This window comes from Abramis brama, assembly GCF_963993115.1.
Source record: "Abramis brama genome assembly, chromosome: 1".
In the NCBI taxonomy this organism is placed as follows: Eukaryota; Metazoa; Chordata; class Actinopteri; order Cypriniformes; family Leuciscidae; genus Abramis; species Abramis brama.
The window spans coordinates 13825350-13853034 of record NC_139963.1 but is presented as its reverse complement, the minus strand read 5'-3'; the positions used below and the strand labels follow the sequence as shown (position 1 = coordinate 13853034).

The window sequence follows — 27685 nt, the reverse complement described above, 5'->3', positions numbered from 1 at the left end:
GGGCTCTGAATGAAGTATTGAACAAAGGTCTAGACTCATTCACTGCAGTTTGTTTGCATTTGCACCAGTGGGTTTTGTTGCATCTCTTATCTGTCTGTTTGATGTTACGTGCACAGGTAAATATAGCATATAAATCATGGTTGACAATTAACTTTATTTAAATCTGATTAAGTTCTGTTCAAGCAGACTAAATAATAATAGTCTGGAAAAGAATGCTAGAATGGTGTCAATATGTCTCTGTTTAACAAAGACCCCTTATAAATCTACAATCCACAACATCAGACAAAGCATGTATATTAATGACATATAGGTATGACATCAGCAGTTTGAATAGTTTTTTTTGGCCACACACTAAGAACACGAGAGGAGGTTGGACACGCTTTTCATTTACACTATATAAATGTGACCAAATGACAGCCATCTGTTCAATACTGCATCTCTATTTGACTATTTGCCATGGATCTACGGTGGCTAATATTTTATCTTGCCTCAGTCGGTAAGTCGGTTCTTAAATGTCTAACTCTTTCTGTTGTTGTGTTGTGCAGTTTTGCCCCTGGTGTTTGAGGATGAGTGCATATCATGTGGTCACATGATAGATGAATTTGCACAAAAATACTGCAGTTTGGTTTGATCCAGAGACTTTTGATTTGATATGTATATTTTGCTGCACTTATGAAAAAGAAGTGAGCTTAATTGCATTCACTTGTAGTGTGTATGTCAGATCTTAAAAGTGTATTTAAAAAAACTACTTGCAGATAATATAATATTAATAAAATAAAAGGCCACTTAAGTGCACTTAAAGAGAGACTCATGTTTCTTAACACTTAAGTAGACTTTTAAAAAGTGCACTTTGTAATAATTTCAAATTAAGCTTTACTTTAAAGTACATTTTAAATCGTTATGTTTAAAGTGTTAAGTTCAACTTCATCATTACAAATGTGTAATTACAAATATATTTGAATACATGACAAAAGTTTCAATAGAAATTACATTATTTTAGTTTATCATAAATGCTTGTCAGTGCATTTAGCTGTGACTTTATATATTAAAGACAGTAGATGTAATTATGCAATTACATATTGTCGAAACACTTAAGTTCAGCTAACTGCTTAAAGTATAATGCATTTTCATTTAATTTTCAGTTAGCATGCATTTAATTTTTCGAAAAACATTACATTCAGTTTGCACTTAAGTATATTCTTTGAAAGTATTATTTCTGCAATCAGTACTCTTTAAAAGGTATGCTAAAGTGTATACCTCTTTTTTTTTACAAGGGTAACATCAACAGTTAAGAACAGTTATGGTCACAGTGATTTTGCCGAGTTAGACATGTTCAGTTCAACATATTTTATTGATCCTGGAACAACATTCCTGTCCGAAAATGTACTTATAACCATAGGCGCCGATTTATGTTTTCCTCCGTGGGTGCTCATGGGCGCAAAAAAAAAAAAAAAGTAGTCAAAAGATTTCTGCATTTCAGAACCTTAGGAAGTGGACAACGGCCGACACGAACACACACACCTATTTACTTGATAATACAGCCGTAAAGTAGGCTATCTTTCAACTCAGGACAGCACCACTTCTCACAATACAGACAGGATTGAAGAGAAAAGTTTAACTGACACGTAACCGCGATCAGCTTCGTGGGAAATTAAGAAAAAATGTCACACAAGTCCTGCACGGGTCCGATTTATTTTGTAAATCCGCACCCGCCCGTACCCGCAGTGCTTAAAACCGCATCCGACCCGTTTTGCGACAGCAGCACTAATTTAAATCCGCACCCGACCCGACCCGCTTAAAATAGAACCGACCACCCGACCCGCAACCGAAATAAAATCAGTTCAGACTATCACATTATAGACACACTTACAAAAATGTTATTGTAGATCATACAGAAGTTATCACACGACCATTAAAGGAGAACTTTAGGTCAATTTTAACATTGAGCTCATTTTATTGTACATTTGGAGTGCTGTCAATACAGAGAACAACGACAAAAATCGGTGTTGCCTACACCGAGTTATTCTATTTTTAAAATTTGCACCCTGTTGACTTCAATGGGGCATATTTTAAAACTGCTTTTAGCCTCTTAACATCCTTGATGTGTCATTACAAGTGCACAGAAAATGTGAGTGATTCCTTCTGAGTGAACACGAGTGAATAGGATAGGATATGGAGCAGGCGACTGACAGCGAAATAACCAATCACAGTGTGACAGACGCTTCACATATCACCATCACCAACTGCAATGTTTAATGGCAGTCTGGCACACGTGGGTGCTCGGTATTTTCCGTGGGTGCTCGAGCCCCGGAGCACCCACGGTATCGGCGCCTATGCTTATAACCCTATCCCTACCCCTAAACCTAACTCTACCCATAACTTATCCCTAAAACCAGAGGGAAATGATGGTGAATAACACTGATGTTGAAGCACCTAACCCCGGTTGTAAGCCTAAACTTGACATAAACTGTAAACTCGACCCTCAAATCTGATTGGTTGATTGGATTATTGTTCCAGGATCAACAAAGATGTTGATACAGAAACATGTTTTACTTGGAGAAACCATGTTCACCGAACAGGTTATAAGCATAGTTGCATTTTATATCTTCCTTTTAGCATTGTTATTATTGGAACAAACACACTAGTTGAGAAGTATATTTATGGAAGGATGAATGTTGAACAGAGAAAAAGGTGTAAATGAAGGACATGAAGTGTCATCTGTGCAGGGTGTGTGTCTGCTGCTGAAAACTGCAGTTATAAGGCACTTATGGAGCATCTCGGCTTGGACAACAGTGACGACATGACGTCCCTACGGCCCGTGCATAACTGGAGAACTCCTACCTATATTTATATGAACCTGCTTGTGACCTCCATCACAGAAGTGGTATAAATCCAGCATGATTTACTTGAATGTCAATGACACCGGATGTCACGCCGTTGTATTATCATCACTCAACATTTCTTTCTTTCTACAGGATGAAAAAGCCCAGAGCATCTCAACACAAATCACAGTTATATTTGTAAGTGCTTTCAGAACCATTTTCACAGTTTTACTCAACTTATAAAACCATGACATGTGTAATCAGATGTTTTATCTGGAAACGATGATAATATTTGTTGATACACTGTCAAGCTATTATTAACAGGCCATCTGAACATAATTTTTGGCGTCGCCCAATAACTATATGACTGATGAACCAAAGCGAGACATTGAAAGGTCTAATTTATTTTAAGTCACATATTATATATGTAGATATTAAAAAATAAAAACAAAGTTACACTTTAATTATTTTTGTTTTTTTTAAAAAGCCACTTATTAAACTTGTTACACTGGACCAAGTCGGTTGACCACAAGTTATAATTACTGTTAATGTTATACCCAAAACTTTGCAGGGTTGGAACAATGAGTTCACCGTATGGAATCCTCATGACTTTTGTGGGATCAGTGTCTCTTCAATTAAAAAAGATATGGTTTGGATTCCAGACATCAACATAATTGAAAGGTATGAAAGGTTTTTGTGTAATTCAGCATGGTGAAGGAAGGAAGGAAGGAAGGAACTATAAGGAAGGAAGGAAGGAAGGAAGGAAGGAAGGAAGGAAGGAAGGAACTATAAGGAAGGAAGGAAGGGTTTTACAAAAACTTTCAGAACTGACAACTTTCCAGCATTTAGTGAAACCAAGCACTTTCTGGCTGCTTGAGCACCTACTGCTCTGCAGATCCCAAAGTTAGGAAAGAAATATATCCTAGTCTGTTTTTATCAAGATCCATTACATAATATTATAAGTGAAAAAAAGCTCTGAATCTCCATAGTCTTTAAAGGGTTGGTTAGTTCATCCAAAGATGAAAATTCAGGCATCATTTGCTCACCCTGATTTTGTCATAAACCCACAATACTTTAATTCCCTTAGAGTGAATACATGTGAATAAAAGCCTAAATTAAACCGGCTTATTATTTAAAGATGTTATATTCCTTAAGAAGACTTCGATTACACCACTTGAATCAAAAGGATTAATTTTACGATGTCTTTATGAACTTAATGAAGCTTGATCATTTTGTTTGAATAGACTTTTAATGGAGGGACAGAAATCTAAAATTTTATAAAAAAAGATTCTTCATTTATGTTTCGAAGATGATTGAAAGCATTTGGAAGAACATGAGGTTGAGTAATGGATGCCAGCATTTTTATTTTTTGTTTGATCTATACCTTTTAAAGTTTGCATTTAATTTTATTGCACTACTTTTTTTCTTTTTCTTTCTATTTAGCATCAAGACAGAGTTTGCGACACAAGAGAATCAACATGTAAAGTTGCTTTATGAAGGCATTGTTCTCACATCTATCACTTTAGCTCTGACCTCGGCCTGCAAGATGGACCTTCACCAGTTTCCCTTTGACGTCCAAAGCTGCAATTTTACCCTTCAGTCTCCAATACATTCAAGTACATCTGAAACTTCGAAATCAATGATGATCAGGGTTGGGCAAAATTCAACAATGAAGAATTCAGTTAATGAACGTGAAATTGAGTGGAATTGGCCCCACACACAAGATGTTGAACTGGATTTGAATTGAAACAAAGGAAGAGAAATATATTAAATTACAATCCAGGAGAAATCAAAAACATCATTAATTTGGACAAAATATGCATTTTGGTGCACAACCCTGATGTTGGCAAACATAATTATTAACCCTAGAATGCATGAACCAAAAAAGTACACAAATGCATAAAGGGGGTCAAAATGACCCGTATCCTTTGAAAATAGGTGTCCTATTAATTAAATAATTGATGATACACAAATGTTTATTTGTCCATTTTCCTTGTAGGCTATATATGCATTACAAAAGCTGAAATGTATTCTCATTTCCATGCCTTTCACCACTCCTCTCCCATGGTTTATGGATAGTAAAGTGTTCATTGTATTTGACCTTCAGAATCAAGGCAGAAATAGAAGGTCAACTGGTGAATACGGGTCAGTTTGACCCCCTTTATACATTCATGTGGTAGTGAGACAAACAAATAAATCCCATCCTATTCATATTTGAAATTAAAGTCATTGTAATGTCTGTTGTTGATTTTCTCTCAGACATGGAGCTCCTAATTAACCCTTTCTCCGATGCATCATTCCTGACCCTCAGCTCCAAGAAGGCCTTTCAGACTCAGGGAGAGTGGGAACTCCTCAGTATAAATATTTCTAAAGGCAGTGCCAATACTCTAGGTCCAGGACAAGACCAGGATCAGCTGATATATACGGTACAGAGCAGAACGATAAGAATCACATAATTATAGATTATCATTAATGTGAATGGTGCACTTCTAATAAAACTAGCTTTATCTGGAAAATATCTTTATTCAAGAACCGCTATAAAGCCAAAACAATCTCTGTTACCTTAAATTGTCCGTTTGTTACTGTAAAGCTGCTTTTAACAATCTACATTGTTAAAAGCGCTATATAAACGAAGAAGACTTGACTTGACTTGACTTCAAGTCACTTCAGTAAGTAAGTCTCAACAGTAAAACAATGATGTAACTCTGACGATTAGGCTTGGACACAATGACACTTGTACTGCTCAATAAACCTGTGTTGTCTTCTCACCTGATACCTGAGTCTGGTATATTCCCTGACAACATTGTCATTTAACTGTTAAATAACACGCAGTTAAGTGTCCAAAATCATTACATTCAGATCACACTTAAGTATATTCTTTCAAAGTATATTATTTCCATAATAAGTACTCTTTTTAAAAGTATTCTTTTTCACCTTTCAGATAAAAATTTCCTCCATTATATAGTTAATTTATCATTATAGTGCATTCATTTAACAGCTATTACAAAATACGAAAACCACTGCTAGAGAAAACAAGTTTTTCAGTAATATAACTTCTGACTTAAAACTTTACAGATAAGATACAGACCTTGTAACAACTAGCTCCAGTCTGCAGTGTTAATGTAAAGCTGCTCTGATAAAGCATTTAAAGAAGTTTCTGTTCTTGCAGATCACCATGCAGAGGAGACCTGTACTGTATGTCATTATTTTTCTGATGCCAGTATTGTACTTCCTTGTGCTGGATTTGGCCTCCTTCTTCATCGATTCAAGTGGAGGAGAGAAGCTTGGTTTTAAAGTAACTTTGCTTCTGTCTATTTCTGTGTTACTGCTGCTTCTTAAAGACATGCTGCCCTCGACTGCCAGTAATATCCCTCTGATTGGTGAGTTCATTAGAGTAGAGTGTGTGTGTAGCAAATCAACATATTCTAATTATTTCTGAAGGATCATGACACTGACTGAAGTAATGATGTTGAAATTATTTATAACAGGATAAATTAATATATTATATTATATTATATTAAATATATTAAAATAGAAAACAGTTCTTTTAAATTGTAATATTTCACAATATTACTGCTTTTTATTGCAAATGCAGCCTTGACACTGCTTAAAAATAAATATAAATAAATTCCCCAAAAACTTTTGACTATTTTTTTTACAATGTTTTTTCAGGGATGTATTGTGTTATCATCTTCAGTTTCATGGGCATCAGTGTTCTGGAGACTATTTTTGTGAATTTTCTGATGGCTAAAGGAAATCAGACAGTTTCAGTAGCAGCAATGGAAAGCACATCTGCTCTTTCTGGTAAATATTCACCCAAACATCTAATAACGAGGAGCATTTTATTAGTTAGTTATCCATGCACATTCCCATTATTCATCTTAATGTGATTTGGATGTTGGCATCTTTGCTCCATGAACTTATTGTTCATGAGCTGTAAATGCTATCTGAGCTTTCTATGTCTGAACTTTTTGCAGCAGGCTTGGAAAACTGAAAATTAATTTCACTCTTTTATGGGTTCTTCAAAATAAATTGATCCATGATAAAACATCTTATATTTCAAATAAATACATGTATAATTCCTCTCACAGAGAGCGTAAAGGACACAACGGGCCCTTCAGACTCAGTTGCAGACAGCAGTGAAGAGCGGCTGTACACTCTTAACGTTCTGAAGCAGATCCTCATGGAGTTTCAGGCTCATCGAAACCATCAAGAGAGGAAACCCCTGTGCTGGACCAGAGTGGCAACAATAATACATGTTATCTTCTTTTTTCTGTACGTAACCTCTGTTATTGTGTTTCTGATATTACTGTCCATGGCTTGGTTCACATGAGTAAATATCCTCTTATAGGCTTGTACATGAGATGCAGGCTTTCGTAACTTCTGCATGTTTCATTAGAAATATTAAAATATAGATAAGCCAATAGTTTTCCTTTTTAGTTACTGTACTGTACATTCTACTGAAGTACATTAACTTGAAAATAAAGGCTCCAAAAGGGGATTTTTGCAGCAATGCCATTTTCTTAGTGTGAAGATCATTTTAATAATCTGAAGAACCTTTTTTCCCCCACTATATAAAGAAACTGGGAAATGGAAAGATTCCATGGATGTTAAAGGTTCTTCATGGACCCACAGGTGCAAGAGTGTAAGACTGTGATATGTAATTTGTGAAAAGAAAAATTCAAATACAACTTAAATAAATTGCAATCCATTGCTAAATGCAAATGTTATTTATATGATAAAAATTATAGTATATAATATCTTTGATTACACATTTTTGGTAAATTTATCTGACTTTTATTTAGGTTTATTTTTACCAATTGCATTTTTTGATGTACAAAGATAATTATACTCTTTTGACATTAAAAATAGAAAAAATATGAAAATATTCCCTTCTTTATTACCAAGTTTCACAAAAACAGCTTCTTAAAACATTTGCATTTTTTTTAGGGCTGGGCAACAGGTAATCACATCCAAAATAAAAGTTTGTTTTTACGTGTGCACTGCTGCATGAATAAATAAAAAAAGAAAATTATTGCCACCATTGTTGAGAGACGTGCTGATTTTTTTTTTTAATCTCTATGTTTCTACAAGACAGTTTAGCTCTGTTTCTTTGGTTGTGCATGTTGTGTTAAAAAATTCGTCATTGTAACTCATTGCTGTAGTTTCACAGTGGTGGTAATGTAACAGTTTTGATAATGGATTAAACTCTGAATGAGATTAGTGAATTAACAGCTATATGATGATATTGTCATCATAATCAATATAACCGCAATCATTCACAAATTGTGTGTGTGCACAAGTGTGGCTTGCAGAAGCACTGTTCAAGCAGCAAGAGAATCAGCATCCCAACTAAAGCAAACACTGATCTCCATAATGGTAACTTCAACCCAAACATTTTCAATTAAACATCTCAATAACAACTTCTGTAGATGTATGACAGAAATAAAGGTATACTGGTTAACAATAAGTGTAATAATGTGTAATGGCTGGAAGTCATTTGTAGTTCTTGTGTTTCCCTATTTTCTGTTTGTGTGTTCCTCTTTCCTTCAGTGATTCTGCTTGTTAACAGCAGGTGTTCATCACTAATGCTCAACAATCACTTACATATTCACTGAATTATCTCACTGCAACACTGCATCAGTGTTAGTTTTTACTCTTTGTAGTGTGGACACTACAGGATTTTCCTGTGGGGCTGAAAGGGTTAAAAGTGTAAGATAAAAAGACACCCAGAAAACATATTTTAACAGTAATAAACTGTAAGTTATAAAACAGGTATATACTGGCAACACTGTTGCAGTTTACTGTAAAATGTAATTTTTTGGGTCACCATTGTGCTGAAGAGTAGAGCCTGTGCTTCAGTCCAGGAGAAGATTTAGAAACATTGATGATTTGCTGCATGTTGCTTTATTTAACAGGCGGTGACTGTGTAGTTGCTGGTCCAGTGGAAATCTCTTTATTTACAATATTTTTCAGTGGTTTCAGATGAAATAAGTTCACATTAATACTTTGCCCACATTATTAGTGCATTGTGAATGCTAATACATTTTGATAGTTGGTCAGTTTAAGGCAGTCGGTTTCTGCAAGTGAAATTAGTTAACTCGAGTTTTAATTTAGTGCATTTTTACAGTAACATACTGTAGATTACAGTAAAGAACTGTACAATTAACAGTAAATTATTGGCAACGGTGTTGCCAGTATTTTACTGTAAAAATTTTTTCTCGAGACTCCTTTTCTCGAGACTAAACAAGTACTTTCACCTTCTTCCAGACATTTTCTTCTAGATCTTACAAAAGCACCTTAGGCTTTTTGTTCATAAATATGGTCTAATTCTTTCTGCAAATTTTCTAAAACATCATTATTGGATGGGTGGGTTAGCCTGGAAATCCAGACCTAAATCTAAAAGATTAATGGTCTGGCGTCGACTAATGAAAATCGTCCAGCTCGAGGGGCAGCACCAAGCATGCATTTGAAAATCTCACTGCACGCAATTGGATAACACTACGACCAATCACAACAATAAACCCTACCAGCGGAGCTAACAGGTAGATTAGACTCTTACCGTATACGGTCGGCAAAACAGCAAAAACGCCCTTCTTGCAAAGGAATGATTCGAGCGGCGTCTTCTGTTCCTGTTTTAGATAAAAAGCCAAGTCTAACTGGTTCATTGTAGCGGCCAAAGCCGTTTCAAGCAACCGGTGTACATCCATAGCCATCTTGCAATGTTTACTAATGACTTCGACGTCACGGAGCTGCCGTCTTCTGTTTAGCTCGCCTCTGGCCCGCCTATATCAGATAACCCGATGTGATTGGTGCAGCTCAGATCGAGGAGCATATTTAATGAGCATCATTATTCGACACCAGAGTAACTCCCTGAGCAAATTCAACTTGTGCTCTCGCGAGAACTCTGGATTACCAGGGTATGGGTGGGTAGATGTTTGAGTTAAATTTGAAATCTCTCTAATTATGTCTTGAATACGTGTTCTTTTTTCCATAGCCAATTTTTTTTTCCAAATTGAATGCTACATTTTTGTACTTCAAACTTTCAAACTGACACTGGTGTTGATAAAAATAAATAATGCATGAAGCTAGAATAAAATTTGGAATTTAGGTTTCTGCCTATAAATTAATACATGATGTTAGCTAACTGCATGATCTATATTGTCTTAGATCTGTACATTCTGACAAATGGACATTACTTTGACACAGTAGAATCATTAATTTTCTATAAAGGTGCTTTGAAACAATATCCATTGTTAAAAGCGCTATTTAAATAACTGTACATTTTTTAAAAGATAATTAAAAATGCTGTAGTCTAAAGGCGAATACTCTACATGACTTCTGTCCAGATATTTGCTCTAATTTCCAGTCTGGAGAAGATCATCATCTAGAGTCATGAATTTTGAGTTTGTCATTCATAAATAAAACTTCTCTCTGTTATTCATGTGCTTTGAACTCGTAATTCAATGCTTTTGACTCCACTTGAAGAGCACATAAACACAGCAGTAAAGTGACTCTCCTTCACCAGGAATGAGGAAGCTGCTTTACAGACACTCCTGTTTTACACACGTCACTCAAACACAGAAGCAGGAAACTATTTCAACTCCTCAGTTCAGAGAAACAGAAACTGAAGTATTGTTGAGCTGTTGTGTGTTTGTGTCTCTCTGTATTCATGCAGTAAAATGGCAGAAGCCAGATTTTCTCAGGATGAGTTCACGTGTCCAGTGTGTCTGGATCTCCTGAAGGATCCAGTGGCTATTCCCTGTGGACACAGTTACTGTAAGATCTGTATTACAGACTGCTGGGATCAGGAGGATGAGAAGAGAGTCTACAGCTGCCCTCAGTGCAGACAGACCTTCAGTCCAAGACCTGCTTTAGCTAAAAACACCATTCTGGCTGAACTGGTGGAGAAACTGAAGAAGACTAAACTTCCTGCTGACTGTTACGCTGGAGCTGGAGACGTGGAGTGTGACGTCTGTACTGGAAGAAAATACAAAGCCGTCAAGTCCTGTCTGGTGTGTCAGGAATCTTACTGTCAAACTCATTTTGACCGTCATGAGGAATTTCACTCTCGTAAACCACACAAAGTGATTGATGCCACTGGACGACTGCAGGACATGATCTGCCGTAAACATGATAAAGAGCTAGAAATGTTCTGTGTCACTGATCAACAGTGCATCTGTGTGTGGTGTAAGGAGAGTGAACATAAAAACCACAACACTGTATCAACTGCAGCACAGAGGACAGAGACACAGGTATGAACTGAGAGGGACTGATCACACAGAAATGAAATTGTCTTCATTTACTCACCAATTTACTCATGTTGTCCCAAACCAGTTTGATTGAGTTTCTTCTGTTGATTGTAAATATGGCATTTTGAAGAATATTTGTCTATTTTGTTTATTTTTCTATTTCAATGGAGTAAAAAAGTTTCAAGCTCCAAAAAGGAGAAAAAGCATAAAAGTAATCTAAACAACTAGTGGTTAAATTAAAAGTATATACAAATAAATAAATAAATAAATACATAAAAACTGTACTTGCAGAAAATATAATATTAATGAAATGAAAGGCCACTTAAGTGCACTTAAAGAGAGTCAACTTTCATGAGTGTTTCATAAGTACACTTTATAAAGTACACTTTTTTATAATGTAAAATGAAAAGTTTTACTTTAAAGTACAATTTAATAATATTTAATATTTCAATTTAACTCAATAGAATTATGAAATTACATTATATACTTAAATCTTACTTAAGTGGGTCAAAAAGTCACTCTTAAGTTCAGCTAATTGCTTTATATTTACATTTAAACTATAATACATTTTCATTTAATAGCAATTAACATGCAATTACGTCGTGTCTGAAAACATTACGTTCAGTTCACAATTATTTCACAATTATATTCTTTTAAAGTATATAATTTCCAAAATAAGTGCTTTATAAAAATAAGTCTTTAAAATATGCTACTTTTAAAAGAGCCAAATTTTTAATCAGAAATCAAATCATTGATAAACTCATGTATGTGGAGCCCAAATCAAATATGACGACATCAAAAACATCAAACTTCACTGGTGTTTGAGTCATGACATCATGGTGTTTAGTCATGTGACTGTGACATGAAAGAACCAATGAGGTTTGATGTTATTGACGTGTCACCATATTTTATTTGGCCTCTGTAACAGCTGAGACATTCTTCTAAATATCTTCTGTTGTGTCTCACAATAGACAGAAAGTCATACAGGTTTGGAGCGACATGAGGGAGAGTAAATGATGATACTAATGATATAAAACTAGGCACTGATGAAATACTGCTGACATTCATTTCAGGAAACCATGAATCTGTGGTTTGAACCAGACAGTAAAAACTGACCATGCAAGATCTTTAACCACTTCACCAACTCTGGATTCATGTAACTTAAATGTTTGTATGACAGTAGTTTTATGTGTCATTCCCTGTCATTGGTTTGTCCTCCAGAAACAGCTGAAGGAGACGCAGATGAAGATCCGTCAGAGAATCCAGCAGAGACAGAAAGATCTTCAGCATCTGAGAGAGGCTGTGAAGTCTCATAAGGTGAGTCTGGAGAAGAAGAGAAGTTTGAGACGTCTCAGTTTGGACTCTCATTTTGGACACTCATCGTCTTAATCATACACTCGATTTAATTATATCATATGGAACCGATCCAACCGATATAGATATTATACCGCAAAGTGATGATGTCACTGACCATTACATGGTAACTTGCATATTACATACTGCTGTATTATGTCATGCTGCGCCGTGTTATCGACCAGGCAGAACAATCCTCCCATCTACCATAGATAATTTCTCAAATTGTTTATCCGATCTGTCTCTGCTGCTGCCTGAACCCAAACAAACAGATGAATTAGAAGAACTAACTAGCACTATGAGCACCATTCTCTCCAGAACATTTGATATTGTTGCACCTGTTAAATTAAAAAAGGTGAGAGAGAAAATTAAAGCACCATGGTACAATAATACTACGCATGTTCTAAAGAGAGAAACCCGTAATTTAGAGCGTAAATGGAAACAAACTAATTTAGAGGTCTTTAGAATCGCGTGGAAAGACAGTATGTCACGTTATAAAAAGGCCCTAAAAGCGGCCAGGGCCGAGCACCTCCGCAAACTAATAGAAAATAACCAAAACAATCCTAGGTTTTTATTTAACATTAACACCGTGGCTAGACTAACAAATAAACAAGCGTCACCGGAACAAAATATCCCGTTACAGTTCAGTAGTAATGATTTCATGAACTTCTTCACTGAGAAAATAGAAAGCATCAGAACCACAATTGTAAACGTTCAATCCTCAATCGCACCTTATAATTCAGCCTCAATTATCACCCCGCAAGAACAATTACAGTGCTTTACAACTATAGAACAAAAAGAGTTAAATAAACTTATCACTTCATCTAAAACAACAACATGTTTATTAGATCCTATACCAACTAAACTACTGAAGGAAGTGTTACCTGTAGTGGAAGAGCCTCTCCTCAATATTATTAACTCATCTTTATCTTTAGGTCATGTTCCAAGAACATTTAAATTGGCAGTTATAAAACCTCTTATTAAGAAACCACAATTAGATCATAATAATCTAGCAAATTATAGACCAATTTCAAATCTTCCATTTATGTCTAAAATATTAGAAAAAGTTGTGTCCGCTCAACTGGGCTCTTTCTTGCAAGAAAATGACATCTATGAAAAGTTTCAGTCAGGATTCAGGCCGCATCATAGCACTGAAACTGCGCTCGATACTATAGATCATACAATACTCTTAGATCGACTACAAAATTATACTGGTGTTCAGGGACAAGCATTAAGCTGGTTTAGATCATACTTATCAGACCGCTACCATTTTGTCTATTTAAATGGAGAAAAATCGATCATAATTCCAGTAAACTATGGAGTGCCACAGGGATCTGTGTTAGGCCCTCTATTATTCTCAATATATATGTTGCCACTTGGAAATATTATAAGGAAACATGGAATTAGTTTCCATTGTTATGCTGATGACACTCAAATCTATATTTCATCACGGCCGGATGAAAAAGCTAAATTATCCAAATTGACAGAGTGTGTTAAAGATATAAAAGATTGGATGATGCGCAATTTTCTTTTATTAAATCCAGACAAGACAGAGGTAATACTTATCGGTTCAAAAAACCGCCCACAGAACCTCTCACACTACAACTTTAACATAGTAGGATGTCCTGTTACTTTATCCTCTACAGTAAAAGACCTGGGTGTTATACTCGATTGCAACCTGTCTTTTGAAAATCATATTTCATGTGTTACAAAAACAGCATTCTTCCACCTTAGAAACATTGCTAAGCTACGTAACATGCTATCAGTTTCTGATGCAGAAAAGTTAGTTCATGCGTTCATGACCTCGAGACTAGATTACTGTAATGCTTTATTAGCTGGTTGTCCTGCATCCTCAATAAACAAGCTACAGTTAGTCCAAAATGCCGCTGCTAGAGTTCTTACTAGATCAAGAAAATATGATCATATAACACCGATTTTATCATCACTGCATTGGTTACCTATAAAGTTCCGTATTAACTACAAGGTATTGCTACTGACTTATAAAGCCCTAAACGGCTTAGCTCCAGTCTATTTAACGGATCTTCTATCGCCCTATAATCCATCGCGCTCTTTAAGATCAATTAATTCGAGGCGTTTGGTCATACCTAGGATATCCAGATCCACCAAAGGAGGGAGAGCATTTTCACATTTGGCTCCAAAACTCTGGAATAGTCTTCCTGATACTGTTCGTTGCTCGGACTCACTCTCCCAGTTTAAAACTAGATTAAAGACGCATCTCTTCAGCCAGGCATTCATATAATATTTTTAATCTTACAGTTAAATCCGGTCTCTAGTTCATAAACGCCAGAGGAGAACTGGCCCCGACTGAGCCTGGGTTCTCCCAAGGTTTTTTTTTCTCCATTAGGTCACCTGATGGAGTTTTTCGGTTCCTTGCCACTGTTGCCTTTGGCTTGCTCAGTTGGGGATATTTTGGGGATATTTAATTTTAATTTTATAAATCAATAAATTCCATTAGAAACAAACCTTGCTGTATTATTTTAATTTAATACTGTGAAGCTGCTTTGATACAATCTGTATCGTGAAAAGCGCTATACAAATACACTTGACTTGACTTGACTTGACTCTGTCAGTCGTGCTGAAGCCACTGTGTGATTGTGATGTGTGTGTAACAGCGCTCTGCACAGACAGCAGTGGAGGACAGTGAGAGGATCTTCACTGAGATCATCCGCTCCATTGAGAGAAGCCGCTCTGAGGTCACACAGCGGATCAGAGATCAGGAAAAGACTGCAGTGAGTCGAGCTGAAGGACGACTGGAGCGACTGGAGCAGGAGATCAATGATCTGAGGAGGAGAGACGCTGAGCTGGAGCAGCTTTCACACACACAAGATCACATCCAGTTCCTGCAGGTAACAGAGATCTAGAAGAACAGGATCATAGTGGACTTGAGCAAGATCCTGCTATGACAGAGAAACATTTCATGGGAGCAGAATGAGCCGTTGACTGAGATGTTGTCAGGAATTCAGTCAGATTCAGTCAAGTGTTGTGTTATCATATAATCATCAGTCAGACTCTCATCTGATCATCTTCTGTTTAAAGAGACACACTTACAAAGCCCTGGGAAATTTACCATTAAATATTAACTCATTTTTCCTTCTGCTTTCTTCTGTCTTGATGAAATCAGTGAACTTGATGGTATCAATATCCAGCCAACTAGATTTTTCATCCTCTTTTTAATGAAATCTTTTATTTCTACTAAAATAATTTCAGTAATTGACACCAAAATTGGGTCAGGTGATCTTCAAAGTTGATAATATTGATAATGTTGATAAAATGAAACAAACAATATTCAATAGAAATTACATTGAGTATATTTAAGTTTATCATAAATGTGTGTCAGTTCATTCATTAACCATATTTCAAAGACAATAAAAATTGTTGGTCAAAAAAAGCTCTCTAAATATTAACTAATTGCATTTAATATAAAGTTAGACTATAAGACTTATTTTAAATTATTTTAATTATGAAGTGTGGAGATGATGAGTTTTGATTTCTGTTTTCTGTAGAATTTCCAGTCTCTCTCAGCACCTCCTGAATCTACAGACGAACCCGACGTTTCCTTCAGTTCTCTCTCCTCTTTTGATGGCGTGAGAGAATCTGTCCGTCAGCTGAGAGACAAACTGGAGGATTTCTGCAAAGAGGAGCTCAAGAAGATCTCTGATAGAGGTAAAGTCCTGCGCCTCGTTTATACAGACGTGTGGAGAAAGATCCCAAATCTGAATGTACAACCGTTTCTGAAATGTTCCTTCGATTGTTAAAATTTTTCACAAAAATTTAATTAAATGCATCTCAGTTTATAAATAACAGGTAATTTTTATATAAAATTTATGTATTTTAAATTATTAAATTCAAGTCCATCAAATCCTCCTACAGAACGGCCACAAATACCTCTTGATGATTCAGAAATACGGACTCATCATCGTGGACAAGCGTTTATATACACATGACGGAGGATGAAATCCATGTCTTAGAAATGAATGTATTTTATCTTGTCATTTCTCTTCACACTGTTCATGTCTGTTTATTTCCACAGTCACTTTCACCAACATGAATCCCAAGACCAGGAACGACTTCCTACAATGTGAGTCACTAGAAAACAAGCAGAAAAACTTACTGAATGTGTTCATGTTCTTCCTGTAGAAGGAGAAATAAATCATGATAGAAGAGTTTTATAATTGATCATGTAAATGATGATTTGCACAGGATATTTGGTCAGCTGTACTGAGACACTGATGATACACTGAACATTGATTCATGAAGAGTTCAGATACATTAAAAGATCAGACAGATTCATAATTCCTGTTTCTGATGTGTTTTCTCTCCATCAGATTCCCATCAGCTCACTCTGGATCTGAACACAGTGAATAAACACCTCAGTCTGTCTGAGAGGAACAGAGTGATTACTGACACTGACACAGAGCAGCCGTATCCTGATCATCCAGACAGATTTGATTATTATCCTCAGGTGTTGTGTAGAGAGAGTGTGTGTGGACGCTGTTACTGGGAGATTGAGTGGACTGGAGATGATGGTGTGTGTATATCAGTGTCATATAAGAGCATCAGCAGGAAGGGATGGGGACATGAGTGTGTGTTTGGATATAATGATCAGTCCTGGAGGTTGGACTGCTATTCCTCCAGTTACATATTCATACACAATAAGACGCACACTGATCTCCCTGTAAAGTCCATCAGCAGAAGAATAGGAGTGTATGTGGATCACAGTGCAGGAACTCTGTCCTTCTACAGCGTCTCTGACACAATGAGCCTCATCCACACAGTCCAGACCACATTCACTCAGACGCTCTATCCTGGGTTTTGGGTTAATTCCTTAAGATCATCAGTGAAACTCTGTTGATGTTTCAGAACAGATTGTAGAGAGATTTTACCCAGAAATCTGTGTGTGTGTGTGTGTGTGTGTGTGTGTGTGTGTGTGTGTGTGTGTGTGTTTATAAAGCTATAATTGTATTGATGGAAATCATATTCCTTTAGTTGTTATTGTAGTGACACATAATAATTTTAATATTACTATTAAAAGTACCTTTCATTTGAAAATTTTAAACACAAACAAAATGAAAAGATTAATGAATAATGAAATAACAGAAATGGTTGTGAACAATGTAAGGAGTGAAGATGTGGAAAATGACATTAGTAGTGGAGAAAATAGTGCTGGAAAACAATCACAGTTCAAAATGTGAGGAAAATTGTGATGCAGAAGATGAGGGATGAAGAAGCACTTTCTGAGATTTCAGATATTGGGTCACAAGGGATGGAAATCATGAACTCTTTACGAGAAATAAATGACTTTCACAACGTTTGATAAAGCTGTTGATGTAAAATATTTCTTTCCAGATATGTAGAAATATATCAGTGTTGTTGCAAAAAGCAGTGAGCTCTAGTTCTGGATAAAAGAAAAGATTCCTGCTGAAAAAGATGCTAATGAAATTAAAGAAAAGAAAAGTGCAGCTTCACAAAAATATTTACTCTGTGCTTTTTCTCTTCTCTGTCTGTCTTCTTTTTGCTTCTCTATATGAGTGTGTGGAGAGTCTGATCATCATGAGAGCATGGTTACTGTAAACCTGTGTAAAATCAGGCCATGTTTGTGTAGATGTAGCGAGGGCCAGAGGTGGACAGTAACAAAGTACATTTACTTGAGTACTGTACTTAAGTACACTTTTTGAGTATCTGTACTTTCCTTGAGTATTATTCTTTCTGGAAACTTTTTACTTTAACTTCACTACATTTGAAAGACAAATATCGTACTTTTTACTCCAAGGTCCTTGAGTAGAAAGTAACATCAGTCAGTGGATGATTTTGGTTGCAGGGGTTGCATTTTTGTTGGAAATGAAAGTCGGGTTGACGACAGAACCCGACTGATGTTTTAATCTTAAAATCTTCAATTTTAATTTTCAACAACAATACAACGTCTGTCCAACGTTGGAGATCAACGTCAATCTGACATTGGATTCTGACATAAACCTGATTTTCATTTTCAACGTTGGGTTTGGTCTTCTAAATGCGAATTTTGTCATTGTTTTGGTGCACACTAGCTTATAGATAACAGTAAGGCTAACATATTCATACTAAAAGCCAAAAAACTTTAAATAGGGCACTATTTGAGGGAACAGCCATTTGGGTGTCCGAAACCATTGTGGACATTATTGAGTGACTTATTCAGTCTCACATACAATCCCACTACTGGAACTGAGTTCTAGAAATAAATTTGATATTGATATGAGGGTAGGGGCAGGCATAAATTCAGAGGCATACGGTACTTTAAGTAGTTGCTGTTTGCTGTTGCAAATTGCTGTTTGGTCGCCATTATACTCCTGTCTTGATATATATATATATATATGCTTGACACAAACAAACAATAAATAGACAGAGACAATTTCACACAGAGCTCTTGCTGAAGGCACAGAAGCTGACATTGTTTTTTTTTTATTCAGTTTTTTATTTATTTTAGTTCAGTTACAGACAAGTACAATGCAACAAAAAACAAGGCATTGTAAATACAGTTCAGAATGTATAAAACAAAGAATAACAACAACAACTAAAATATAAAATGAACATGTATGTAAAATAATAATAATAATAATACAAAATAATAATAACAATAAAAAAATAATAGTAATAAAATACAGAAATAAAAGTGCTTTATAATATAAGGGCAGTTATGAATTTGAAAAGGTTTAAAATTTGTATTGATTTTATAAGCTTTTTGTTTTGTGATCTTATGTTTGAAAGAGTTTCTTGTGAGATCGGTGTTATAAAAGGTAATATATGAGGGTTTCTTTTGAGTTATTTTTGTCTTATGAATATAAAACTTCGCCAAAATAATTAAAAGATTAATAATATAATTTAGTTTTTCTGAAAAATATGGGTTTTGAAAACAAAGTAAAATGTCATGAGGTTCTAAATTAAGAGTTCTGTTTAATTTGTTTGTCATGTCTATTTTAAAGTCAGTCTGTTAATGAGGTATTCTAGTAGGGCTACAGTAGTTCATCAAGGTTTTCAGCCAGTAAACAGGATGGTGTATCGGTCAGGACACAGGAATAAAGACGAGGAGATGTAATTTCTTCTTTTAACTGTATTGAGCTCCAGCAGTATTCATCAGAACATTCCAATATCCAGTACTGTCATTATAGTCTGATAAAAAAAAACAAATAAATCACCATTAGGTACTGTCATTTAAACAATTACAGTACTTAAATTACTATGCAACGCAAATAATAAATCCACACACATAATACAAATCAGGATCATCAAACATAAATATCTCAATAAACATTGCTATGCCCCTTTAAACAATCTACAATTACATAAACGAGGATATTGCACAACCGCGTCCGCACACGGTCTCCTGAGCACGATTTTAACTCTTCTTAACTCAATGTTATAAACGTTACTACGTAACTTAGACATCAGAAGGCTCACACCAGTTAACTTATTATTTCCTACAGTGTTTTACAGCATAAACATTGTCCACTCATCACGCTGGACACATGTTAATGCATGGTAATTCTACAATATAGAAACACAAACACAACGAAGTGACAGTCACTTACTTTTCGTCATTAACTCAACACATGAATATTGGAAGCTGGATCACTCAGAAGGGACTAAAGAAGCTACACAACACAGGTATGTAGGCTAAACTATGCTGTTAAACTTGAACACGTTTCCGTACCCCCACTATAATCAACACAGCTACACACTTCCTAATCAGAAGTGTATCAGAAGGAGGACTAAATGCTTTAGACTTTGACACTATCAATAATATATTTAAAATTAATTGGATCAAACATTGTCTTTGTGAAAATAACCTTCCATGGTTTTTCATTCCCAATTTAATCTTCAGAGAATGTGGTGGTCTTAATTTTCTACTTGCTTGTGATTTTAAATGCACTAAACTCCCGATTAAGTTGTCTAACTTTCACAAACAAGCTTTGAATGCATGGAAATTAGTTTACAAAAACAATTTCTCTCCCCATTCCTGTGTTATTTGGAATAACCAATATATACTATTCAAAAACAAAACCATTTTTTGGAACGATTGGTTTAACAAAGGTTTAATTTTTGTTACAGAATTGATAAATCAATCAGGTGACCTACTTAATTATAATGAATTTGTTAATTATCTTGGGACAAATGTATCTTCTAAAGAATACTTTAAACTCATTCATTGTATCTCCCCGAAACTACTTTATCTTATAAAAAACGAAAAGATGTATAATCCTGCAATTGGCTCTCTTCCTAGTCTGACTGTTGGGGGCCTTTCCATTAGAGATAAAAAATTTAATAATATATATATCAGAAGAATTTTAAGCAAAGAAAAAAGTTCTTCACCTAAGGCAATGGTGAAGTGGAAACAGGATTACCACTTCCTTGTTTTTAAGAATTTGTGGTCCGATATAAATAAATATGTAATTCCTAATAAAGTCAAAGAAACTCACTTTAAAATAATAAACAGATACTATCCATGTAATGATTTTATTAGTAAGTTTAAAGAAGGGTTTTCGCCATTATGCAGTTTCTGTAAAGAAGAAAATGAAACAATTGTACACTTATTTTTCAGTTGTAATTATACTAAATTATTTTGGTCCCAAGTTTCTTGGTTTCTTTTTGAGTTATTTTATAAGTTTGTCACAATAACTGATGTAATGGTCTTGTTTATGGATTATGATTCTGGTTTATTGGAAATGGATAATATAATTAAACTTCTTATCCTATTTGGAAAATATCATATACATAAAGCAAAATGTATATCGACTGTACCAAATGTTAGACTATTTTCCACTGATCTGAAGATTTTTTATGACTCTCTAACTTCAATACAAAACAATTGAAAACCTCTAAAGACATCTAAACTGTTGAAAAGGATATTTAATGTATTAGAAACATGATTGATATGTGATATAGGATGCAGAATTGTGATCTTTTTGTTTTACGGATTCAAATGTCTCTGTATTCCCCTTTTTTGTTATCTCAATAAAAAAGAAAAAAAGAAAAAAGAAATAGAAAAATGGCAATACATTAATGTTCAATATCTTCAAGTGATGTGTTACAAAAAATACATTTATCACAAACAGTATGAATATATCTACTAATGGCTGCATTTACAGGATATGAATACTTTTGTACATTACTTCTTTTACTTTATTAGAAATAACATATTTATATTTATATATGTAATGTCCAAATGCTGTGCCAAGATATACAATAAGGTTTAAGCCATTTTGATTTACATGGAGGACTGGATCCGACATTAAAGGTCGAACATTATAAAAGTTAGAGCTTATTTAGAGATATCAGCCGAATGGCTTAGTGCAGGCGCTAATGGATCCAAGGTTGTATCTCGTAAATTACCCCACTAATAATGCCCAGAATGGTACCAAACTTCTACAGTAGTACAAATAGGTTCTGTGATCAGAAAACAAGGCATTGGAAAGTTTGTAAGAAAAGTTTGTAAGACTGCATACAGAGGTTCAGGGAGAGTGAGTTCAGTGGATGATTTAACGCAGGTTAAAATATGGGAGATTTACGGGAAAATACTAATACGGGAGGACGGCGGGAAAGAAGGGTAAAATACGTGACTTTCCCGGCCAAAACGGGATACTTGACAGGTATGGTTTATGTAAATTTTAGGGTTTGTGATGTCACCAAACCGGGAAGAAGCTTGTTGTAGTCTCTATCAGCGGTTTGTTGTAGTCCTTAAATAGCGATTTCTGTAAAAGAAAATATCTCCCTTTGCTTTGAACTTTGAGCGTTGTAATTTAGCAGATTTTGTTGATGCTCAAACAGCAACATTACACACTAACTAAAGTTAAAAAAGTGAAATCATAATCAAGGACCGCTTTAAGATAAATCACATGGGGTATTCCTCAATTGTAAGTCGTTTTGGATAAAAGCATCTGCTAAATGAATATATGTAAACAACACTGTACGGTACAAGGGCTCTGAATGAAGTATTGAACAAAGGTCTAGACTCACTCACTGCGGTTTGTTTGCATTTGCACCAGTGGGTTTTGCTGCATCTCTTATCCGTATGTTTGATGTTACATGCACAGGTAAATATAGCATATAAATCATGGTTGACAATTAACTTAAATTAAATCTGATTAAGTTCTGTTCAAGCAGACTAAATAATAATGGTCTGGAAAAGAATGCTAGAATGGTGTCAATATGTCTCTGTTTAACGAAGACCCCTTATAAATCCACAATCCACGACATCAGACAAAGCATGTATATTAATGACATATAGGTATGACATCAGCAGTTTGAATAGGGTTTTTTTTTTTTGGCCACACACTAAGAACACGAGAGGAGGTTGGACATGCTTTTCATTTACACTATATAAATGTGACCAAATGACAGCCATCTGTTCAATACTGCATCTCTATTTGACTATTTGCCATGGATCTACGGTGGCTAATATTTTATCTTGCCTCAGTCGGTAAGTCGGTTCTTAAATGTCTAACTCTTTCTGTTGTTGTGTTGTGCAGTTTTGCCCCCGGTGTTTGAGGATGAGTGTATGTCATGTAGTCACATGATAGATGAATTTGCACAAAAATACTGCAGTTTGGTTTGATCCACAGCCTTTTGATTTGATATGTATATCCTGGGACCCAGGAATAGACTTTTGTCCACTGTAGTGGACATTATATTTTAGTGAATTTCTCTGACACCATACATGTCACATGACACAACCTGGGCGTCCTGTGAAGAGCACTTTCAGGGCTTTTCAGAGACACCAAATGTTTGGAGGTTTCACCATGAAAACAACTTCTCCTTGGTCTTTAAAAATGTTAATTTAGTGATCAAATGTAGGAAATATGATAATATATTGTAATTATAATTTAAATTGGACTACTTTTCAAATTGTATTTCATAAACCAACATCTCAGGAAAATGTTATGGGGTTTCAAAAAAAAAAAGAAGAAGACTTTCTGTTACAGAACAGGGCATTGATTTCATACATGTCCACAGTAGAGGACACCAGGACTTAAATCATGTTTATCAGGCATTTTGGGAGACACAACAAGAGAATATGGAAATTAATTATATATCAATATTCCTATGAAATATTAGATATTATTATTAAAATGTTGCCAATTATTACTCCAATTATTACACTTCTTTTTTCATTAAATGTTGCTCCAACATTTAGCAACATTTTAATGTGCACATTTTAAGAACACATTAATGTGCACTTTAGATACAGTGTATAGACACATTGCATTGAATGGGAATATTAATTTATGGCCATTTTACCCACATATTGCATAAAGTGGTGTATCAATTCATTCCGTTATATCTTTCATAACATAGTTGAGAATCATCTTTATACAAATTTTGGTTAAAAAAAATCCTGAAACCCCAACATTTATTGGTGATTGAAAAAAAAAAATCCCATTGTTTTTGCCTATACATATAATTTCATGCTTAGTCCTGGTGTCCACTACAGAGGACATAGCATTACATATGAATAAAATATTATTTTTCAAAAATGTTTTTTTTTTTTTTACCATTTGTTTCTTATGCTCTAAACAATGTGATGACATGAAAAAAAAACTAAGTGACACACTTCCTGCTTCGCCCTTTCAGGGCTTGGGCCCTAAAACAAATAAATGTATATATTTTCTGGGTCTCAGGAGGATATTTATTTTGCTATTATGAAAAAGAAGTGAGCTTAATTGCATTCACTTGCAGTGTATGTCAGATCTTAAAAGTAATTTAAAAAAACTACTTGCAGATAATATAATTTTAATAAAATAAAAGGCCACTTAAGTGCACTTAAAGAGAGACTCATATGTTTCTTAACACACTTAAGTAGACTTTTAAAAAGTGCATTTTGTAATAATTTCAAATTAAGCTTTACTTTAAAGTACATTTTAAATCGTTATGTTTTAAGTCTTAAGTTTATATATTTTAAGTGTACTAAATTGCAACTTCATCATTACAAATGTGTAATTATAAATATTTAAATACATGTCATAAAAGTTTCAATAGAAATTACATTATTTTAGTTTATCATAAATGCTTGTCAGTACATTCAGCTGTGACTTTATTTATATATTAAAAGCACACAATACATTTTTCTGTTGCAGAGACAGCTCTGCGTGAGTGGTATTTACGACAGTAAAGTTAAATACAAGTACTCCACAGGGACTCTAGGGGTCGCTGTTTGACAAACTAAAAAATGCATAGTGTGCCTTTAAAGACAGTAGAAGTAATTATGCAATTACATATAAAGATGTACTTAAGTGGGTCAAAACACTCTTAAGTTCAGCTAACTGCTTAAAGTATAATGCATTTTCATTTAATTTTCAGTTAGCATGCATTTAAGATTTAAAAAAACATTACATTCATTTTGCACTTAAGTATATTCTTTGAAAGTAATATTTCTGCAATCAGTTCTCTTTAAAAAGTATGCTAAAGTAGCCTGGCAAGCCAGACCTACATCAAGATGTTAGGTCTGGAAACTCACCATAGACGCGGTTTAATCCGAGGGGCGGGATAAACGGCTGCCTTTCAAATTCCCTCTGCACGCAATAGGACAGCGCTTCACCCAACCAGAGCGTTTTCCCAACAGCGGAGCTTAGTTGATAGATTCAACTTTTGCCATATCTGGCCGGCAAAACGACGAACACATCTTCCTTTTTTTAAGAATGACTTAAGTGCCGTTCTTTGCTCTTTTCTCAAAGAAAAACTTAACTCCAAGTCCTCCAGAGTCGCGGCCAAAGCCGATTCGAAAGACCGTTGTTCTCCAGCAGCAGCCAGCCATTCTTTGTTTTCAAGTGGCAGCCGTCGCAACTCTGTCGTCATATGTTAAGCCCGCCCCCGCCTACTCTATACACGACGTGATTGGCCTGACCCAATTTAGGTTTTTGCAGCTAGAAGGTCGATTCTATTGCCTAGACCCACCTGGCTGCGAAATACATTTTGCTGCCGCTAGGGTGCGTCTAGATTTCTAGGCTAATGCTAAAGTGTATACCTCTTTTTTTTTTTATACAAGGGTAACATCAACAGTTAAGAACAGTTATGGTCACAGTGATTTTGCCGAGTTAGACATGTTCGGTTCAACATATTTTATTGATCCTGGAACAACATTCCTGTCCGAAAATGTACTTATAACCCTATCCCTACCCCTAAACCTAACTCTACCCATAACTTATCCCTAAAACCAGAGGGAAATGATGGTGAATAACACTGATGTTGAAGCACCTAACCCTGGCTGTAAGCCTAAACTTGACATAAACTGTAAACTCGACCCTCAGATCTGATTGGTTGATTGGATTATTGTTCCAGGATCAACAAAGATGTTGACGCAGAAACATGTGTTACTTGGAGAAACCACGTTCACTGAACAGGTCATAAGCATAGTTGCATTTTATATCTTCCTTTTAGCATTGTTATTATTGGAACAAACACACTAGTTGAGAAGTATATTTATGGAAGGATGAATGTTGAACAGAGAAAAAGGTGTAAATGAAGGACATGAAGTGTCATCTGTGCAGGGTGTGTGTCTGCTGCTGAAAACTGCAGTTATAAGGCACTTATGGAGCATCTCGGCTTGGACAACAGTGACGAGATGACGTCCCTACGGCCCGTGCATAACTGGAGAACTCCTACCAATATTTATATGAACCTGCTTGTGACCTCCATCACAGAAGTGGTATAAATCCAGCATGATTTACTTGAATGTCAATGACACCGGATGTCACGCCGTTGTATTATCATCACTCAACATTTCTTTCTTTCTACAGGATGAAAAAGCCCAGAGCATCTCAACACAAATCACAGTTATATTTGTAAGTGCTTTCAGAACCTTTTTCACACAGTTTTACTCAACTTATAAAACCATGACATGTGTAATCAGATGTTTTATCTGGAAACAATGATGATAATATTTGTTGATACACTGTCAAGCTATTATTAACAGGCCATCTGAACATAATTTTTGGCGTCGCCCAATAACTATTTGACTGATGAACCAAAGCGAGACATTGAAAGGTCTAATTTATTTTAAGTCACATATTATATATGTAGATATTAAAAAATAAAAACAAAGTTACAATTTTTTTTTTTTTTTTTTTTTTAAGGCCATTTAAAGCTTGTTACACTGGACCAAGTCGGTTGACCACTAGTTGTAATTACTTGTAACGTTATACCCAAAACTTTGCAGGGTTGGTACAATGAGTTCACCGTATGGAATCCTCATGACTTTTGTGGGATCAATGTCTCTTCAGTTAAAAAAGATATGGTTTGGATTCCAGACATCAACATAATTGAAAGGTATGACAAATTTTGTGTAATTCAGCATGGTTTGCTAAGTAAGTAAGGAAGGAACTAAGTAACTAAATAAGGAAGGAAAGAAGGGTTTTACAAAAACTTTCAGAACTGAAAACTTTCCAGCATTTAGTGAAACAAGCACTTTCTGGCTGCATGTAGCACCTACTGCTCTGCAGATCCCAATGTTAAGAAAGAAAGATCTTAGTCTGTTTTTATCAAGATCCATTACAAAATATTATAAGTGAAAAAAAGCTCTGAATCTCCATAGTCTTTAAAGGGTTGGTTAGTTCATCCAAAGATGAAAATTCAGGCATCATTTGCTCACCCTCATTTTGACTTAAACCCACAATACTTTAATTCCCTTAGAGTGAATACATGTGAATAAAAGCCTAAATTAAACCTGCTTATATTTAAAGGTGTTATATTCCTTCAGAAGACTTGGATTAAACCGCTCAAATCAAATTGATTAATTTTACGATGTCTTTATGAACTTAAAGCTGCAGTAGGGAACTTTTAGAAAACGTTGACTTAGCCTGAAAATTTGAACAAGCACAGCTTACAGGTCACTCCCCCTCGCTCTCTGCTGCGCTACAGCCCTCCCTCCACAGCTCCTCCCCCACAACGGAGCCTGCCGTGAACGCGCAGGCTAGTAAACATGCAGGGCCACTGATGACGGCGGATAAACAGTTATCGCACGTTCACTGGTATGGGACGAAACATCAACAATATGCTTTACATTGACTATGGCCTGCCCATACTTTGACTACAAACTTGGTCCTCAAATTATTACATATTTTGCAATACATGTAATGTAACTTCATAACGTTGCACTCTTTCTATAAGTTATAAATAGCTAGCAAGATAATATAATGGTAACGTTACAGTATCTAAGTAATTATTCTAGCGATGTGTAATGCTAAATAAGGTTTGCTAGTTCATTATTTCAGC

The 27685-nt window shown here is 35.3% G+C and overlaps 2 protein-coding genes across 2 annotated transcripts; both read left to right on the top strand.

The window, feature by feature from the left end:
* Nucleotides 1-327: 327 nt before the first annotated feature.
* Nucleotides 328-8295, top strand: LOC311093332 (5-hydroxytryptamine receptor 3A). The gene is made up of 9 exons (XM_084130651.1): nucleotides 328-496; nucleotides 2727-2884; nucleotides 2976-3020; nucleotides 3394-3503; nucleotides 4266-4438; nucleotides 5082-5248; nucleotides 5992-6202; nucleotides 6495-6626; nucleotides 6914-8295. Exons 1-9 carry the CDS (start codon nucleotides 457-459, stop codon nucleotides 7153-7155), a joined length of 1278 nt encoding a protein of 425 aa, XP_083986777.1. The 5' UTR covers nucleotides 328-456; the 3' UTR covers nucleotides 7156-8295.
* Nucleotides 8296-10403: 2108 nt separating this feature from the next.
* On the top strand, nucleotides 10404-17938 carry LOC311086492 (tripartite motif-containing protein 16-like). The gene is made up of 6 exons (XM_084119403.1): nucleotides 10404-11077; nucleotides 12296-12391; nucleotides 15061-15294; nucleotides 15952-16111; nucleotides 16479-16526; nucleotides 16774-17938. The coding sequence occupies exons 1-6, from the start codon at nucleotides 10505-10507 to the stop codon at nucleotides 17298-17300; spliced, it is 1638 nt and encodes a 545-aa protein (XP_083975529.1). The 5' UTR covers nucleotides 10404-10504; the 3' UTR covers nucleotides 17301-17938.
* The last annotated feature ends 9747 nt before the right edge of the window (nucleotides 17939-27685 follow it).